General features: G+C 36.4%; 1 protein-coding gene across 4 annotated transcripts in view; it reads left to right on the top strand.

The window, feature by feature from the left end:
* The window catches only part of LOC117608465 (uncharacterized), a 41,049-nt gene extending 29,006 nt beyond the window's left edge, over nucleotides 1-12,043 (top strand). For all 4 annotated transcript variants that reach the window (XM_034333639.2, XM_034333641.2, XM_034333638.2 and 1 more), the window contains 6 exons: nucleotides 4,574-5,100; nucleotides 5,187-7,923; nucleotides 8,009-8,129; nucleotides 8,465-9,473; nucleotides 9,558-9,806; nucleotides 9,940-12,043. In XM_034333639.2, the coding sequence (XP_034189530.2) occupies nucleotides 4,591-5,100; nucleotides 5,187-7,923; nucleotides 8,009-8,129; nucleotides 8,465-9,473; nucleotides 9,558-9,806; nucleotides 9,940-10,068 (4,755 nt within the window). In that variant the 5' untranslated portion in view covers nucleotides 4,574-4,590 and the 3' untranslated portion in view covers nucleotides 10,069-12,043. The remainder of the gene's footprint in view (nucleotides 1-4,573; nucleotides 5,101-5,186; nucleotides 7,924-8,008; nucleotides 8,130-8,464; nucleotides 9,474-9,557; nucleotides 9,807-9,939) is intronic.
* The last annotated feature ends 3,356 nt before the right edge of the window (nucleotides 12,044-15,399 follow it).

The raw sequence follows: 15,399 nt of genomic DNA, 5'->3' as shown, positions 1-15,399 counted from the left end.
AAATCAAATGTCAGGATATATTGACGCAACATTTTGAATTAATTATTTTCACCACAGAGCTGCACGTGCGAATTTAATAAGCATTGAAAAATCTTCATTATTGCCTTGTTTCTTTTTTCTGCTTGAAAAAAGTAATTTAATCGATTGAATACTGCCATCCTTTTTTTCTTTCTTTTTTTTATTAACACTGAAAAATGTTTAACGCGATATAAATGTAAATGATATAAATTAATTTAATAAACATATGTAGAAATATCCGTTATCGAGATGCATATGGAAGTGGATATTCTGTTTGCGGGAATAAATTCTGTCGATACGTTTCGTTTTAATGTCATCATTAAGATTCTTGGAAGATCGAAATATTAGGAAGATAAAAACATTCCACTTTTCCTTGAAACGTTTAAACGTTTCACGGAACTCATATTCGTAAATGGAAATGAATTGATTACCCTAGAGTTAGGTTTTATTATCATGCTAAAAGAATTGTTTAACATTCTCTCTTTCCGTTTCCATCCGAAGGAACACAAAACCCGTGCAGGTTGTGAAATATTTTCTGAATGAATAATTTTATTATTCAAGGATGCGTGAAATTAAAAATTATTGCAAATAAAATTATATAATTTTAATTTATTAAATATACAAGTACAGTTCCGGGCAGAGATGACCGTAAGGAATGGGTTCAATGATTCCAAACTCTAAGAATTTACAGATTATCAATTGTTTTCCTTGTTGGATTCTACGAAAGTAACAGGATTTTCCCAGCATTTCGCAATAAAAACGTTCGACAAATTAATCGAAGGAAATACATTAAAACCGCCGTAAGTCGTCACTCCGGATAAGTCATCATTTAAAAATTTACATGGTTTTTACTCCGTTTAAGTCGTCAAAATTTCTCGGTCCCTTGAGTGACGATTTATCAAAGTTTTACTGCATAACGAATGCGATGAATTGAAGGAAAGTTGAATCAACCTTTGACACACCTAACGCGTACGATTAACAAATTGCAAGGCCTGACCGATGGCCACTGTCGTTCAATGTACAAGTTGCATTTCAACGGTCTATTCATGGCTCGTAATTGATGGTTTGTCGTACGAGTTACGTTTCATTTCTTGAAATCGAGCTTTATCTAGAGAGTACAGCCTTCGTGTGTCACTGCTACTCATCGTTCGACATTTTTCTTCCCTTCTTATCACTTCCATGCTAATTCTAGCGCAGTGATTCCACGCTTGTCGTCGCAATTATTAGACTGGAATAATTACAAGTTGAATGACTTCGACAATGAACGGTCCTATTATTAACGGGACGATCGAACTTTGCTAATTGATCGTGTTTTCATTGTTACCGCTGCGGTCGACTTCTATCAATAACAGCAGAAATAAATTCCGCTTTTATTGATTTTCTTTTTTAATTATCTCAATTCTTCAATACTTAAAGCATCGAAGAAAAGAAATGATAGTTTTGGTATAATATTAAGAGTCTACTATAAAAATGTTAACTTACTCGACTAATGACAATTTCATGACATAAAAGTATTACAAAATAGCACTTATGATATATCAATTTGAAGCTTATAATCTCTTGAAAATGACTGTATAAAGTAAATATTACTTAGCGATACTTTTCTGTCATGAAATTCCACCATATTTTATATCCTTCAAAATTGGTCATTGTTTGATACAATTGGCAATCAGCCATTTTGTATTCAGAATATCCATAAAATGTTTATATAGTAATTTTTATGAAATTCTAAGCTTCAAATTGATGTATCATAAGTATTATTTTGTGATACTTTTATGTTAATGAATTAATTGTAGACGAATTCTGTAAGAGATGTTTTATTTTTGATACAGGCTTGTAGCGCAGAAAAAATAAAACATCCTGTGTGATAATTTTTCATTGGTATCGCCTGGTTGCGGAAGGGAACGGTTTACGTGTGTCAGAATGAATTCGTTGAAGAACGGCATCGTTGTCGTTTCATTCGCTTCTTTGGATTTCCGGTTTGAAGGCCTGATGTAGCTGCGAACGCTATTCGTTCCACGTAACCCAAGACAGTATGCATCTGTTTAGAAAGTAGTTTCTCTGTATATATGATATAATTTTACAATATATCTCTAAATTCCCTATAAATTCAATATTTATAAAATTTTCATTGTATGAGAATCTAGAAAATTTCATTTTCCTGTTAACAAATTTATTCAACTTCTAAGGCACCGTTGTTTGCCCGATGTCGAGCACAATAACAGTTTAAAAAAAGGAATTGTAAAAATGGAAAAACGATTCACGTGTACAAAGCAGTCGAATTTGCATAATCTAATTCACGACTGGACTAACCTAGAAAGAATTTATTTACGTTGCTCGAATTATATTTGGATCTGAAAAGAAGGAATGTGTTTTCTATTTTTCATGTTTTCAAAGAACAGGAAAGAAGCGAAGTTATTTACAGCTATAAAGTAGTGTGTTTTGAAAAATATACATGTGCTTGAAATTTCACGATGGTTATATAATTTGTTTTCCATTTCTCTTCTATGTTAAACATTTAAATGCTTCATTTCTGCGGAATGTATAATAAATTGGTTTTATAGCAAACAGTTTTTAACTGATAATTAGGTAAAGTTACATTTATTTTAAGCACAGAATCCGATTCAAATAAATCTTTTTTTATTTGTTTTTGTGGAAGATAGAAGATTCTTGGTTAGACTCTCCCTGGGACCAGAGGCAAATGAAAGGAAGCTCCTTCTTTTACCCTAATTATTTTTCTATTTGGAAATTTGAAATTTCTAAACTTTAGAATTACCAAATTTTCAAATTCCCCAATTATCAAGTTTTTAAATTGCCAAATTTCCAAATTACCGAATTACCAAATTATCAAATTCCCAAATTCCCAAATTATCAAGTTTTTAAATTGCCAAATTTCTAAATTTAAAGAATGACTAATTGAAAAATTTACAATTTCTCACCTTTCCACCCCATACCCCACTTTGATGCCCATGAGGCTTCCTCTCACCCAAAGAAAGCTTACGTTGCTTCCAACTGTACAGTCACGTGCAGTGATCTACCATTTGTGAACTACAATTTGACCCAATTACATAGGACACTCCGCGTATTAAAAACAATATTTCAACAGTCTGCTACCTATTTTATAGTCTGTTGACAAAATTTCACCAGTCACAGCTTCACTGTTCTGTAGCTGCGAACAATATCGTGACTTGCAACAATGTCATAGTTTGTCCCTTATCGCTTCTACTACGTCTGACTAGATGTTTGAACTGTCGGTATCTGTGTAGCTATCACGTTGACGCGTTACCGTAATCGTGAGTACACAGACACGTTTCTTGGGTGCTTCTGCGGCCTTTACTTTACAAACAACGATTTCCTAATCGGCGCCATTCCGATAGACGAGTCATACAAAGAGTGCAGCTGAATGGACGATACTTAGAAAATTTAAAAGATCCTTCTAGATGAGAAAAAGGTGAAAGTATACACTTGTAACACTTTTATATGTCATCAAATCGCGTAAGAATTTGTATCTTTCCAAATCGGTCGTTGTTTACTGTAAATGGCGACACACCATTTTGTAGTAAGAATATTCATGAGGCGTTTATGTAGTCATTTTCGTGATACTTCAGGCTTTAAATTGATGCGTCATAAGTTCCATTTTGCGATATTTTTATGTCATCAAATTATGTTAGACTTTACAGAAGGTGGTTGTAAATCAGTATGACGATCTTTGAAACATTTATGCTGCTCCTGTACGTTCTGAATAATTTTTTAACGATTCAATAACGAGCAGAGAAGGATATTTGAGCCAGTTACTTATAAATGGTAATTCAATCAGAGGAAAGTCTTATTCGCACATAAGCGACGACCGAGCGATCTGAACTGTTGAACTCGGTTCCTTCCGCTTTCGCAACGCGATTCTTGCATAAATTTGCAGGAATGACCTTTTAGGCCTTGAATATCGAACGATCTAATAACTACGTGTTAAACATACTCGCTTAACCCTTTCATTCGCCTCGTGTAAACATCGATTTTATTATTCCATCACTTAGGTAAAATTCCAGTAAAAAAGTTCATGTTTCTCGCGTTTCGATAAATTTTTCCATTACCTACCCGGTATATGGTACCCGGAGTTTCTTTGAAATTTTCGAACATAAAATATTTCACTGTATTCTTGGCACTTCGTTCATCGCGTTGGATTCGTTATAATGTTCTCGGTAAAGAGAATTCTTGGAACAATCCAGTTGATTCGCGTGCAATATCGGAAAACAGTTGGGATCTGTTTGTGAATCACCTTCTTCGACGAACCATCTTTCTTTTTCGCTGTTGGCATTCGTACAGCTTTATGCAGTATTGTTGAGTCTGCTTTTCATAACGTAACATAATCTGTCAATCATATCGATTGTAATTATCATTAGAGACACGTTAACGATAATATTTTGTCAAATTTCTTATGATAAAATTGTTAAGTAAAGAATCCACTCACAATCCATCAATTAAAAATTAATATCAATTAAGATTAAACGAAAGAAAAAAATGTATTTTTTAACCGAGCTGTCTCATTTCTGTTCTTCAGAGACTCATACTGTGGCGATGACAGACCCACAGTTGGCGAATAATAATAACAGCAGCAACAACAACAACAACAATAATAATAACAATAACAACAACAACAATAACGATGGCGAGCAAAAGTACCTGCATAAAAAGTTCAAAAAGATGGCGACAACCGAGGTCACACCAAAGGTGGAGCCGAAGAAGGATACCACGGTTACGAACGATTCTTTGGAGCCACCTAAAAAGAAGGACACGACCAAGGACTTCCGAGACTCGCCTAAAGATCCGATCAAGATCGAGGCGTCCCCGGAGTCCGTGGATGGAGACCCCGCCGCGGAGTCGAGGAAAAGCGGCTACGTATGCCCTTACTGCAGGCTACTCTGCGCAAAGCCAAGTGTCCTGCAGAAACACATTAGGGCTCACACGAACGAGAGACCGTATCCCTGTGTGCCGTGTGGTTTCGCCTTTAAAACAAAATCGAATCTCTACAAACACTGCAGGTCTCGTGCTCATGCCTTGAAGATGGAGGGTGGTGATGCCAGTAAGGTACGGCTATGATTTATTCAGTTTGTCTCTTCTATAACAGAGCCCGTGTAAAATAAACGATAACCATGTAAAATACTTTGTCACAGGTATCAGAGGACTCGGACATAAGCCTGTCCGATAGCGCGAGCAACGGTACTGGCACACCACCGCCGCCACCCTCTTCGACGCCCACCTCCACCGTGTCCAGCATGAAAACCATTAAAACCGGGAAAATCTACAAGCCAAAATTTCACACGGCGCTTCAATGCGTGAATAACGATATCGAAACGTCTTCCCTATCCTCCGTTTCTTCCACTAACAGTTCTTCCTCGACGACCGCAGTCGTCACGCCGAAACCGAATCCAGAGCAAGTGCAAGAGCACATCGATAAAATTATAACCGATAATCAGGCGATCGTCGACGCGGTAGATCCGCGGCTTCACAAGTTGATTCAGAGGCAGCAGAGTCTAGTGGAGATGAAGGAGTCCGACCAACCGTTGAATCTCTCCTCCGGCGATGAATTCTCCTCGAGGAAACGTTGCTATAGCGAGACGTTCACGGAGGACAGAGATTGCCAGAACGGTTCCGAGGGTTCGATAATCAAGGACCTGTTGCTGAAGAATCAGAATTCGAGTCAGGAAGGTAGCGCCGAGAACGAGAATTATCTTTGTCCCGCTTGTAATATCCCTTATTCCAGCATCGATAACCTGGATGCCCACCGTAGATACTACTGTAAAGGTAGCCTAAGTCCGCGTAGGGAGTATTCCTTGGAGATAGACAAAAGAGAGTCCGAGTTCGATTCAAAGTCTTCCGATTATTACAATACCCTGCAACCTCTACCTTCGCCTGGACCACTTCTGGGGAACACCAGACTGGTGGACGCGTACACGCCACCCGTGAAGAAACAGAGACCCGAGTCCGTGCCCACTACGTTAAGGTCCCTAGAGGAGCTCAGCAAGTATCCACGGCCGAACTCGTTGCAGATGTTCGGCGGAGAGGTGAGGATACTGGACAACACAGGTGAAACGAAAACGATGAGGATCGAACCGCGACAGACCAAGTCACCGACGAGCGAGCACATCGTGAACAGTAAGTGCGTCACCTCGGAGACCGCTTCTATCGTAGTCAGATCCGGTCTTCATTCGGGTGGTACCATGGTGCACAAACCGCCTGGTACTCCGGCCAGTACGCCCAGTTCCTCCATATCTTTGCCGAACACGCCAAAGATGTTGGCGCCGATCATACCGAACATATCAACCCCGAACATAGCGCCCAGCATGTCCTGTTACAATTACATGGAGCCTCATCTGAATCCCTTGACCAGTATCACTGCCTACAATCCGTTGACTCTGCCCCAGCCAGGTATCACGAGCATACTTCACGGAGATAAAGTCATACCTTACGTTCCTGGCATGCCTGGACCGCACACTCTGCAACCGACCATAGACATATCCCCGAGCATAGCGACGGGCGAAGCCGGATACAAAGTGATACCAGGTCTGCCTGGCCTCCACATGATACCTCAACCCTTGGATCTAGCCAGTCCGGTGAAGATCCAAACACCGAGCGTACCCGGAATCCCAGGACCTATGTCCACCGCGCATGTGTCGATGATGGGCCAACCTCTGGACCTCGCAAGTCCGGCGAAGGACTCGAAGCTCAACTTTAAGACACCCGGCAACGATGCTTCGAAGGCTGGACTGACCAGCCCGAAAGTTCCTAGCGTTAAGGTAGAAACTTCGGAGAAATACCGAAGAGGAGTACCGTCTGTCGTGGAGGTTACGAAGGTAGAGCTCGATCGTCATATCAAGAACAGCATGGCAATCAAGTACAAGGGTATGGAGGGTCTTAGAGACAGGCGGGAATTCTCGTACGACAGAAGTCCGAAAGTAGAGAAAACTTTCGCTTATTCGAACGGCGTCGACTCGGCGGTCGCTTCCTCGGTTTCCTACAGTAAACTTCGATGTTCGCCAAAGGAGTCATCCGAGAGTAGAAAGAGATTGTTGTCGTGGAACGACGTAGAAACTGGCAGGGTGTTGGTGGATCCTCTGGGACACAATACGGTTACGAAATACGATTCCCCTACGAGCCTGGAGAACGGACGCTTGAAGGCGAGTCTGAACGAGACCAGAGGCAAGCAGGCCGAGTATTACGGTTTCAACGGAGTTAAAGCTAAGCCCGATCCTGTGTCGCCGATGGTGCTCGTCAACGTAGATAATACCTCGAAAACAGATGTGCCAAACAGAGCTTCCGTAGATTTAATTAACAAACCCGAGGCAAGGTCGCCGAAGAACGGCGACGTTACGATGGAGGAGACCAATTCGAGCAAGTTCTTAAGACCCACCTCGTTGCCGTTGAAGCCGGGTACTTTCACCCCGAAGAAGCATCACGGTATCACGCCGACGGCGAACACGCTTCCTTTGATCAGCCCGGAAACCCCTCGGCCGAAGAAATCGTACGGGCAACTCTACTTGAACGGGCACGCTTACACGTATCTGGGATTGAAATGTTCGACCAGAGTGTTTTATTGCACTCTGAACAGACCGCAGCCGATGTACGTCACCCAGCAACACGGTTTATCGATGTATTCGAATTGGAAGATATGCGAGGAAGCACCACCGGACGTCGATATGGCGCATTACGATTCGAGGCACAGATCGTTTAATTACACCACCGCTTGGAAAAAACAGGAGGATATTTTGACGCACTCGTCTCAAAGACCCACCACTCCGACGAGCCCGGATAGCGGTCTCGACGGTGATATGCAAGAGAAAGCGAAGAGAGTCAAGATATTCGATGGAGGATTTGAGAGTAATGAAGATTACACGTATGTCAGGGGCAGAGGTGAGGAAAATGAATTTTTCTCTAAAATTATAAAGTTTGTAATTGGGGCTGTAATTCAACTTTTATTTTTATTTTTCTCTGGAAGGTCGAGGTCGGTACGTTTGCGAGGAATGTGGTATTCGTTGTAAAAAGCCATCCATGTTGAAGAAACATATCAGAACGCACACAGATGTAAGGCCGTACACGTGCAAGCACTGCGCTTTTGGGTAAGATTATATTTTAATATCTTGACGTCCTTGGCCACATATGTGGGCGTTTAGTTTGTATGAAATCATTTCACTTATAAATTATTATTAACGCTCAGCTGCCATAAATGTGGTCGTTATGGTTTTTTGTGCACTTTTATTGTTTTCCCTATTATTTGTTGCCTTTTGAATTCCTATCAGTATAAAATGAATAAATCCTAATAGAACAAAAAATTAAGTCATTTTTTTCTCACTATAAAAAAATCGTCCCTGAAAAGATTAAGTACCTCTTATGTTTTTCGGATCTCATAGTTGCTAATCGTTATTAAAAATACCCTATCGTTTTCTTTGTTCAGTTTCAAAACCAAGGGCAACCTCACGAAGCACATGAAGTCGAAGGCTCATTACAAGAAATGCGTCGAGCTGGGGGTCGTTCCCGTACCAACGATAGTTTGCGACGAAAATATCGATAAGGAAGCGATTGCCCGTTTGGCAGCCGGTGGTAACACCGAGGAATCCTCGGATGAAGAGGATGAGAGCGAGGGGGAGGAGAGCGAGGAGTCTGGTAGCGAGGAACAGGAAGTGGCACAAAGTTTGCTAAGTTTATCGCAACGTAATGCGAACAGATTGCCAGGACTTTTGCCATCGGGAAGGCCAACTACTTACCCTTACACCCTCACGTTTTCCACGATCTCGGCATCGGTGAGCGTGTCTGTGACCGTAACCAGCGCGCCCATAAGTAGCCAAACGATCGCCAGCACCCAAGAGACTACCGTCGTTCGAAACGAATTGTCCCATCGTTATTATTTCCCTTCGAATCGTACCGCCCCGGAGGAATTAAGGACGACCGTGATTCAATCGTCGAAGAAGGAATGTCCTGATATAGAGATAAACAAAAGCGAACAAGACTCGCGAAACACTTCTTCCCAGCCCATGGATCTTACAACGAAAGCCGCTGTACAATCATTACCCGTTCCTGTACTGCAAAGAGCTAGACCAACGGACATTTTAACCCCCGTCTCGGAACCGGTCTTGCTGCAAACGATCGTTCAAACGATGGAAAGGTTACCGATACAAGGGAGAGAATGGAAACCGGACGCCGAAGGGCACGTGTTGCCGGCTTACCTGAAGGAAATAACATTCGCCGAAAGAAGCGAATCTAACAAATGTAGTTACAGTGTGACTGAAGATGGGAAAAGTGTATGCGCTATTTGTAACAAGGTGTTCAGCAAACCTAGTCAGTTACGGTTGCATATCAATATTCATTACTTCGAGAGACCATTTAGATGCGAGAGTTGCGCGGTATCTTTTCGGACCAAGGGTCATTTGACAAAACACGAGAGATCTGTTTCACATCACAATAAGGTGGATGAAGAGAACATTCAAACGTATACGCGTAAACTAATTGGTATATTCTCAATTTTAAAACTTTTAATTATCGTGTTACAGGTCAGTATGACTTCCACGTTCGGGGCTGCGACTACCAGCAATCCAAGACCATTCAAATGTACCGACTGTAAAATAGCATTCAGGATACACGGTCACTTGGCGAAACATCTTCGTAGCAAAATGCATATTATGAAATTAGAATGTTTAGGTAAATTGCCATTCGGGACATACGCTGAAATGGAAAGGTCTGGTGTCAACTTGAATGACATCGATACGACCGACTGTGATAATAGTCTTACTAGTCTTCAGGTATGTAACGAATTCAAATGTCTTATATTTCTTTGATTCATTTCCTTTGCTCATAGGCTTACCAACGATGAACACATCCCGGATATTATTATAGGCAGATAAAAAAAATGAGACATTAAAATAATTTTTACAGATGTTGGCTCAAAGACTTTGCGAGAAAGATCCTAGTAAAGTAGGACAATGGGAACCCGAGACAATTCCAAGTCAAGTGATCAGCGGAGGTGAAACTTCCTCAAACGATGGTGAGCCTATACCACCATGAAAGTGACCACAGACTTGGATATGTTTCGATCATATCATGTGCCAATCACCAACGAAGATCCAAAGTTCGATCAGTTTAATTAAAAAGAGCGCGAGTACAGTGTGAATTAGATGCCAAATCAAGCTTTACATCTTCCATAGATTATACAAGGCTGGATGAGGTGTTATACAAGTGCCAAGTCTGCACGATTTCTAATGCGTACTATATAAACAACATAGAAATTTTATTGAACATAATATCGAATCGGATTTTTAGTACAAATACACACAGGGATGTGAACAAGTGTAGAGAAAAAAGAGAATACTCAGAAAAAAAAAGTACAGAAATATCTATTAGCCAAAAGAAAAAAAGACCACGATAAGTCAAAGACAGATAGTGCCAAAATAATACAGTGGACTAGAATGAAAAATCAACGGTAAAATTGATTGAATTCGTTGTCGTATCGATGAAATAGTTGTAAACAGGAAGTATATGATACCACCATCTTTCGAAGGAAATTTCTAAAGGAACGTAATCATTCATTTTACTAACTATGTTTGTTATTGAAATTATAAAGACCTTTTTCCAAGATGCCAAAAGGTACAATTTAATTATTAAAGGAATTTCTACATTATGGTAATGTACAGTGAATATTATTATCGAGGAAAATTTATATAATGGAAATCTGATTTATTTAATATTTATTTTACCAGCTAAAGTGCATAAAGAGTGCATGCGTCTGAAGTGATGCATGTTAGTAGAATATAAATGATTTCGTTGTAACGTAATTCTACTACTTTAGCACACAAATTTCTTTTGTATATAAAAATTGTAAAATCGAATCGTGCAGAAAGTAACATTTAACATTGAAAATTATTTTCTTGATCATTAGTAATCAGCACAAACCGCCCACTCAGGCGAGCTTCCTTTTCTTGTAGAGACTCATAGTCCTTCTCTGTTTCCTTCTCACCATTCATTGGTGCTAAACTTCCTTCAGGAATTAAGTACCCTGTCTTTTTCAGGGTTTCTAGAATCTTTAAAGTCTTCCGTTATTTCTTGCCTCTTCTTTGTGCTGAGGTCAGTAAAGGTTTTTTTATTCATCTTCCGGCCTTTTTGCTCCCTGTAGACCATGAAAGATGGCGACTTGCATAGATGTAATTCATGTTGCTAAAGCTTGCTTATTATTGTAAATAAATCGTTATAAATTTTGTCCCTTTTTTGAAATGCCATTTAGATTGTTATAATTTGCAAGATAACACTCTTTTCATTATTGTTTACGTCTTGGAAGAAATGAATTTATATGTACATATGTATTTGATATCACCTCCATCTTCAATATTTATGCAGTAATATAGGTATTATTCATGATCATTGAACTAACAATTATTTCAAATCATACTTCGAGGCGGTATGACCCTTAAATTTCTTGAAAAAATGTTTTAGATTATTGAATTTTTTAATTTCACGTTTCATGAATCAAGGAATAGAAAAATTGTACATAGCATTAATTTTTCATAATTTTATTGCTCGTATAACATCACTTAGCACTTCAGACTGAAAGTTTAATTATTTATTGTATGAATTAAATTTAATCAATTTATTAAGAAAATAGTAATTTATTGTCAAGAGTTTATTTTTTTTTTGTCCAGACCGAATCGCAAGTTGTAAGGTTTTGTCTTGAAGCTAGTTTATTTAAATTTTCCTTCGAAAAGTGGTGGAAAGTGACTTGTAATGACATAGTTTTCGCAACTAGTAAAAAGTATAATATTTATACACAGTAGTGTTATATCAGCATAAGGTGCAATGGACTGGCATGTGATTCTGTATTTAAAATGCAACTTTTGCGTTCAATGTTGAAGAGTATTCTAATATTAAAAATTAATATTGTATCTTAATTATTGATACATGAATGTGTATGTGTATATGTACATACATATGCATACACACATCATGCATACATATATGTATATATATTTGTATGATATTAGTACGAACAGTTATCAGAATTATTGTTGACATAAGAGATGAAGTGTTTGTATATATTTATGTATGATATCATGAAATCCTGTTAGTCTTTATTATAATTTTAAGAAATTCATCATTGGAAATAGAATCGGTTATACGGATTGATAAATTAAGCTTGGTATGCCGCTCTTATAAAGCTCATTTACTCTTTTTTTTTTGTTGATTTGTGTAGAGGTAATATATACGTTTGATCTTAAAAAAGAAAAAAAAAACAGAGTTAGGTATACTGCATCAATTTTCTTAAAAAATTGAGACATCCTGTATAGATAAACATATTTTTCATTACAGCTTTAGATATACATCGAATATTTTATAACAAAATATATTGAAATTTACTAAAATAATACATTAAGGGAAAGAAAATACATCATAAAATCTTGTATGCATCTTAAATATTTAGAATTACAAACTGAGAAATGAACGTGTCTTATACTTTGTTCATTCATTAGATTTAAATGGAAATTCCTAACTCTGTTTAAAGACTGGTATCAAACACAATATTTTTTTAGTAAATTTAATTGAAATTAATTAGTACGAATTAATGATTAACATTAACAAACTAGGTAACCGATAACCGATTGTCTGATTTTGCTTAAACTATTTAAGAAGCAACATACCTTCCACAAGCGACAGCTACTGTATTTTATAATTATCTATTTAATATACAGCGTCCAATTTTTAACATCTTACTCAAGCACGACTCGTCTTTCCTACTGCATAATCAGATTTCGATTATCACAATTTGTACCTAAGTGTGCTTGAGATAAAATAGTAGACAAATAGAATGATTGCACAATCATATACATTGAGGTCCAGTTGAAGTGATTGTCGCCAAACAATATCAACGTAGCATAGTTTAATATAGCATTTGGTGTATATCCATTCTAATGCAGTCCGATTATAAAATAACGTGTATGGATTTCCAAAACGTTCAGGTGTGTCTGTTCACAATGCCAAGCCAACAATACTTATATTTTGGAAGAAATAATATGGCATACAAAAAAATAACTGTTTCATTGAAACTAATCTCTGATAATGAATATTAAAGAATTCATGAAGATAAAATACATATTTTGAAATGTATCTAAAGCCAAATTTCGTACAATGTAATACTTATCTTCTGGCTATGTCATACATGATTAACTAAGATAGTTCTTTCAGAATATGATTATCAATATATTTTCGAAACTATTGTCCTTTGTAAGAGTATTTCATATTTTAAAGAGCATAAATAACAAAACATCATTTACATATCAGATTGATTGATTTAGATCTAGGCGATCACAAGTGTCCATACTTCTATCATTTATATCCTACAGTATAACAAACAATTCAATATAAGATACATTTATATTTTTATTAAAAAAAAAAGAAAGCAAACATTACAAATATGTTAAACAGTATATTTGCTCTATCGTATTTTGGAAACACTTTTAGATCATTTACACAAATACTAGTATAAATTTATTTTTAGTTAAACGAAACAAATTTTATGAATAACTTAATATATAAAATTCAAGTTCAGTTATATATATTATTAGATATTTACTGAATTAAAAAAATATAAATGTTATTTTAAAATAAAGTAGAGGATATAATATAGCAAAAGAAAGAAGCAGAGAATACTTTTTGAAATATGTGGTATATATAACATTTTTTAATGTATGCAAAATATTTATCACACAATAATTTAGTTTAAAATAAATATCAACCTTTACACAAAATGCACTGATTGAACTGATTCATTATTATAAACTGTAATTTCTTATCATTATTGATTTCAATAAAGTCTTAATCTTCAAAAAGTATATAATCTAGTTTATATAATCTACACTTTGTGAACATTTTATATGTTTAATATTTACAGTTTGCAAAAATGATCGTTGTAATGTTATAATTAATTAAGTTAATTTCTGAAAAATATTAAATTCGTCAGTTTCTAAAAATAAAAACTATATGAAAATACCTATATCTACACAGAACTTATGAATTTAAGTAGTAATTACACATCATTTAAAACAAAAATTTATTCCATTTTATATTAAGAACACAGACCAATGTTAAACAATGTTCAGTAATACTTATTTAAGAAAAAGAGAGAAATTATTATAAGTGATAAAATTCCTTATTCTACATATTATCACATATGACTTTGTGCAAGTAGTTGGCTTGGCTTTTTCCAAACTCAGTATTAAGAAATTTTCAAAATAAGCAGGATTGAACTTATTGGGTTGAATCAAAAGTTGATTCAAATGTTAAGAAAAAATGCGGGCCTAAATATTAAATATTTATTTTTGCATTTAGTATAATGGTTGATCAAATTATTTTCTGTGAATTTAAGAACTATTTACATGTCATAACAATTAATGTATTTGAAATATGTAAGATGTCTGGTAATGGATCTTCTAAAATGTTTAATGTCTCTGCTAATTCTTTAGTGGTATTATGTCGATTGTTTGTATATATATTCCGCAGTTCGCCAGAGTCCATAACTGCGACGCGCAGGTTGGAAGATGGCGCGGGAACGCAGCGAGCTCTCTGCTAATCGCTTTCCACTTCGTTTGGGAGTATCGCCAATCAGGGCGAAGATGCGTACTGGAGATGCGCGAAGAACGAAAACTGGTCTTTTCGTAGTTATGGACTCTGGTGACCTGCGGTATATATATAATACACCAATCTGATTACTTTTAACAGTGCAAAATCTGTCTACAGTAAAATCTGTACAACTCTGTTTTTGGATATGAATAACACTTTTATCCTTTCAATGCATTAAGTGTTAAAATATATTTTCTATTCTTCCATTTTTAAATCAATCATACATAAATCTGATTATTGTAATGTTTATGATGGTTTTGAAATTCAGGTGATAAGATTAGAAAAATAATCATGCATAATTTATAGGTTATAATGTGGTCGGTAATGCAGAAGCTCAATCACTTTTATTTGTCAATACAAAATTGAATCAACTTTTGATTCAATCCAATATAATGTGTAAATTATTTTTGATCGAACTATTTTATAACAAAATTCTTTTGAAGTTATGAGATTTTATCAGTTTGTTTAGCTAAAAATGTCTAAAACAATCTTTATCTTTTTAAAAATGATTTAAATTTTATAATGAATGATGGCAGTAACATTTACAAATAGTTGACTAGCAAATATCTTACATGTACTATAGATTATTGAGGCTTTAAAATGTTCTGAAGGAGGAATTTAAATTATGCTCTTATAATGATTATAATCTATATATACTTGATAATCAGCTGTTATATTAATAGTGTTTCAAGTATAGCAAGTTTATTGATAAGAAAGAGATAGATTAATTAA

The sequence above is a fragment of the Osmia lignaria genome, chromosome 2 (genome assembly GCF_051020975.1).
Source record: "Osmia lignaria lignaria isolate PbOS001 chromosome 2, iyOsmLign1, whole genome shotgun sequence".
NCBI lineage: Eukaryota > Metazoa > Arthropoda > Insecta > Hymenoptera > Megachilidae > Osmia > Osmia lignaria.
The sequence above is the reverse complement of the archived record's forward strand: the minus strand, read 5'-3'. Positions and strand labels throughout refer to the sequence as shown.